Source organism: Tupaia chinensis, unplaced genomic scaffold (assembly GCF_000334495.1).
Source record: "Tupaia chinensis unplaced genomic scaffold, TupChi_1.0 Scaffold000088_1, whole genome shotgun sequence".
NCBI lineage: Eukaryota > Metazoa > Chordata > Mammalia > Scandentia > Tupaiidae > Tupaia > Tupaia belangeri.
In genome coordinates, this window is record NW_006159550.1 from 4,288,139 (window position 1) to 4,291,374 (window position 3,236).

General features: G+C 41.1%; 1 protein-coding gene across 1 annotated transcript in view; it reads left to right on the top strand.

The window, feature by feature from the left end:
- The first annotated feature begins 1,722 nt into the window (after positions 1–1,722).
- The window catches only part of LOC102503162 (pumilio homolog 3-like), a 28,792-nt gene continuing 27,278 nt past the window's right edge, over positions 1,723–3,236 (top strand). Inside the window, 1 exon segment of the mRNA XM_027769773.1 lies at positions 1,723–1,839. Coding sequence (XP_027625574.1) covers positions 1,723–1,839 — 117 coding nt within the window.

The following is a 3,236-nucleotide window of genomic DNA, read 5'->3' on the forward strand; positions in this document are numbered from 1 at the left end:
CTCCTCTTTCTTCTCTCTCTCTCTCTCTTCATAGAGTGAGTGCAGAAAGAAAGACAGTGAGAGGGACCCCCCCCCCCGCCCCCGAGGACGGGCACACCTCAATCCTTTCTCTTCCATTCTCCTCCTGGGATTTTGGGCATGCATGCCCACACACCTAGCGTTACTGTCATGCCTCCAGGTGTGAGACTCAAACCACAGCCAGCCACGTGGGCACCTTAACCACTATGCCACCTACTTGCCCTGGTTGTCTCATTCTTACAGACCTAATAATGCAGGAGTCAGGTACTGACAACCATTGTGGAAATTTCCATGGACATTTCATCAATAGTTTCACAGCTCCTTAATGACTATTGTCAGAAGTTATTTTATTTTTAAAGTTTGTTACTTCCATGAGCAAGAGAGACAGACAGTTCTCTCCCAACAGGGCCTTGACAGCTTGATGCACCCCCAACTTCAGCCAGCACTGGATCCCGGGCATATCCATGCCCCAGACTTAGGGAGTCCTTCAGACGTGAATGTGAAACTTCCCATGTGGGTCCACCTCACAGGGCACTGTGTTCTACCACTGTGCCATCATCGGGTTGTTACTTTTTAGAAGTTGCAACATGGAGATTTTTCAGAATTCTTTTGTGTTTATTAGCAGTTTTGTATAGAAAAACTCATGCACTGAGAATATCTGGTTCCTTTGAAACACAGTTCATGCTGCAAAAGCAGGATACTCAGATCTTTCTCTTTCAGTATCAGTTTTCAGGATAATGAGCTTGTGTCCTAGCAACCTCTAATCTTGTACACTGACTAATGTTTTGTTACTTTTTCATTCTTTTTGTAATACCACTAATAGCTCATAGTATTGGGGTTTGTTTCTACTGTCAATGAATTTTAAACTACTACAATCAATATTCTCATCGAAGCTCACATGGGCACACCTTTGCCATGGGAGCCCATCAACCTCTGTGTGTACTTTGCCTCGGGTCACCTCCTTGCTCTTTGTGCCAAGACGGTCCAGAATCCTCCTGCTCATTTCCTACACTGGTCCTAGGACCTTTTTAAAGAAGAATGATATTTAGAACCACCTTTATGTCATTCCAATGATCAAGGCTAGAAAAAACATTTTTTAAGAATTATTTAATTTACTATTTTTTTATGTTGACCAGAGACAGACAGACAGACAGACAGACAGACAGACAGACAGAGAGAAAGAGAGAGAAGAGGCAAGGAAGCAAGTCACCAGGTCTGAGACTTGAACTGTGGTCAGCCATGTGGGAGTCCAGCACCTTAACCACCACACCACCTGCTGGCCCTAAAAACAAATTTTTAAGGAAGAAAAATCACAGGCTCACAATGAAACCTTAATTCACATTTGAAATTACAAATCAATATTCTGCTTCACAATAACATTAGCATGATTATGTGCTTGTTTTACCCTAAAATACATGTTCAATAGGAAATGTATCATTCTTAATGATACTAAGTCCATTTATTTATCAATTAGAAACAAATCATTTTGATGAATTTTTCATGGGAAGTTTCTTCCATCTTTGGGTAATTTTCATTCCATTTATTAAAATATGATACACTATTTAACCCTTTCTCTGTATGCATCTTTAACATCTATTATATACTATTTTGAATCTATTAGTTCTTTCCCTCTATATGAGTTTCTGCATGCTTATGGCAGACCCAACCTGACAACCTATGGGAGAGAGCCTCCTTCCCACTGTCATGGTGACTGTGTATGTAAGCACAGAGATCGTAGTAGTGTCTGAGGATAGGCAAACTGCTTTCAGTGCCAAAGAGTCTGAGTACATGTCAATAGAAGAACTGGGGGTCCCCTTACAGGTGAGAGTTTGAGACTGGGTACAGCTTCCTCCACGTGGTCTTTCATTGAAAGCTGGTCCCCACCTGAAACTACACTGGGAAGGTATAACCAGTCTATAACTATATTGAACGACACGTTTTAAAGCAAACCTGGTCTGAATAGAAGAAAAGGGAAATGTTTGGGAAATACAAAGAAAAAGAAAATGGAAAATCAACACAATAAGTAATTAGATATGAAAGCACTGGAGAAGGGCACTGAGATCTGTAAGGAAAAGGGGCTGGGATTTTAACGCCCAGTGAGGACAAAAACTGAGGCATCTGGACAGAGATAGGTGTGAACTGAAACTGAGACCTTTATTTAGCTCATACTCCTAGCATATTTTAAGTGTTTATTCTTTTGATTCGTATATATTGCAGTTACAGTGAAGATTGGTCCAAGGCTCAGGACATATCTGCAGTATCTGAAGAAGCACATGCAAAACGATCATTTTTCACCCCTGTGGAATTTCTGTAGGAGTGAAAAATCAGTAAGGTGATCCTGTAATTAAAAATACTAAGAATAGGATTGCAAAAGCAATCCACCAACAGAAATAGTCATAGGAAACAATAAGCATGTAAGAAACACTTCATATTCTTAGGGTTAAAAGAAGGTTATAGACCCAGCTGGTGTACAGTTAATAGCAAACTGAAACGCAGTGCTGGAAGCTCCTTGGCTTACTGTGGTTCAGATCCTGAGTCAGCCTGAAAACACCCTGGAGCACGTCTGCACGCCTAGGATCCTGCTAGTCGGACTGGGGGAAGGGAACCGTATAGGATGATCCTCACTCAGTCAGTCCCCCTCTCCCTCTCCCCTCCCCCTCCCTCCCTCCCTCCCTCCCTCCCTCTCTCTCTCATGTGCATGTGCTATCATAAATTTTAAAATTTAAAATTTTCTAGAATAATTATAAGATGGACATAATTATAATAGTTAAATAAAAATAAAAGAAGGTACTAAATCTAGTGATAAGGAAAGGAGTCAAAAAACCTAATAGGCTTTCTAACAGTGAAAAATATAACTAAGATGAAAACTCAAGGGGTCAGCAGATGGCGTGGCAGTTAAAAGTGCTGGATTCCCATGTGGCTGACCATGGTTCCAGTCCTGGACCTTGTGGTTTGTTTTCTCACTTCCCCTTTCTCTCTGTCTCTGTCTGGTCAAATTAAACAATGATTATAACAAAAGGAATTCTAAAATAAGTAATTTTTATTACTATTATTATTTTTGGAGAGGTTTTCTTCCAATCCCTTCTCATCTATTCTTGTCTAGAGATCTTGGGCACACACGCACACGTGCCCGGCATGAGTTTAATCCACTGGGTCTGGGACTCAAACCGCAGTCAACTACATGGGAGTCCAGTGACATAGCCATTATGCCAACTGCT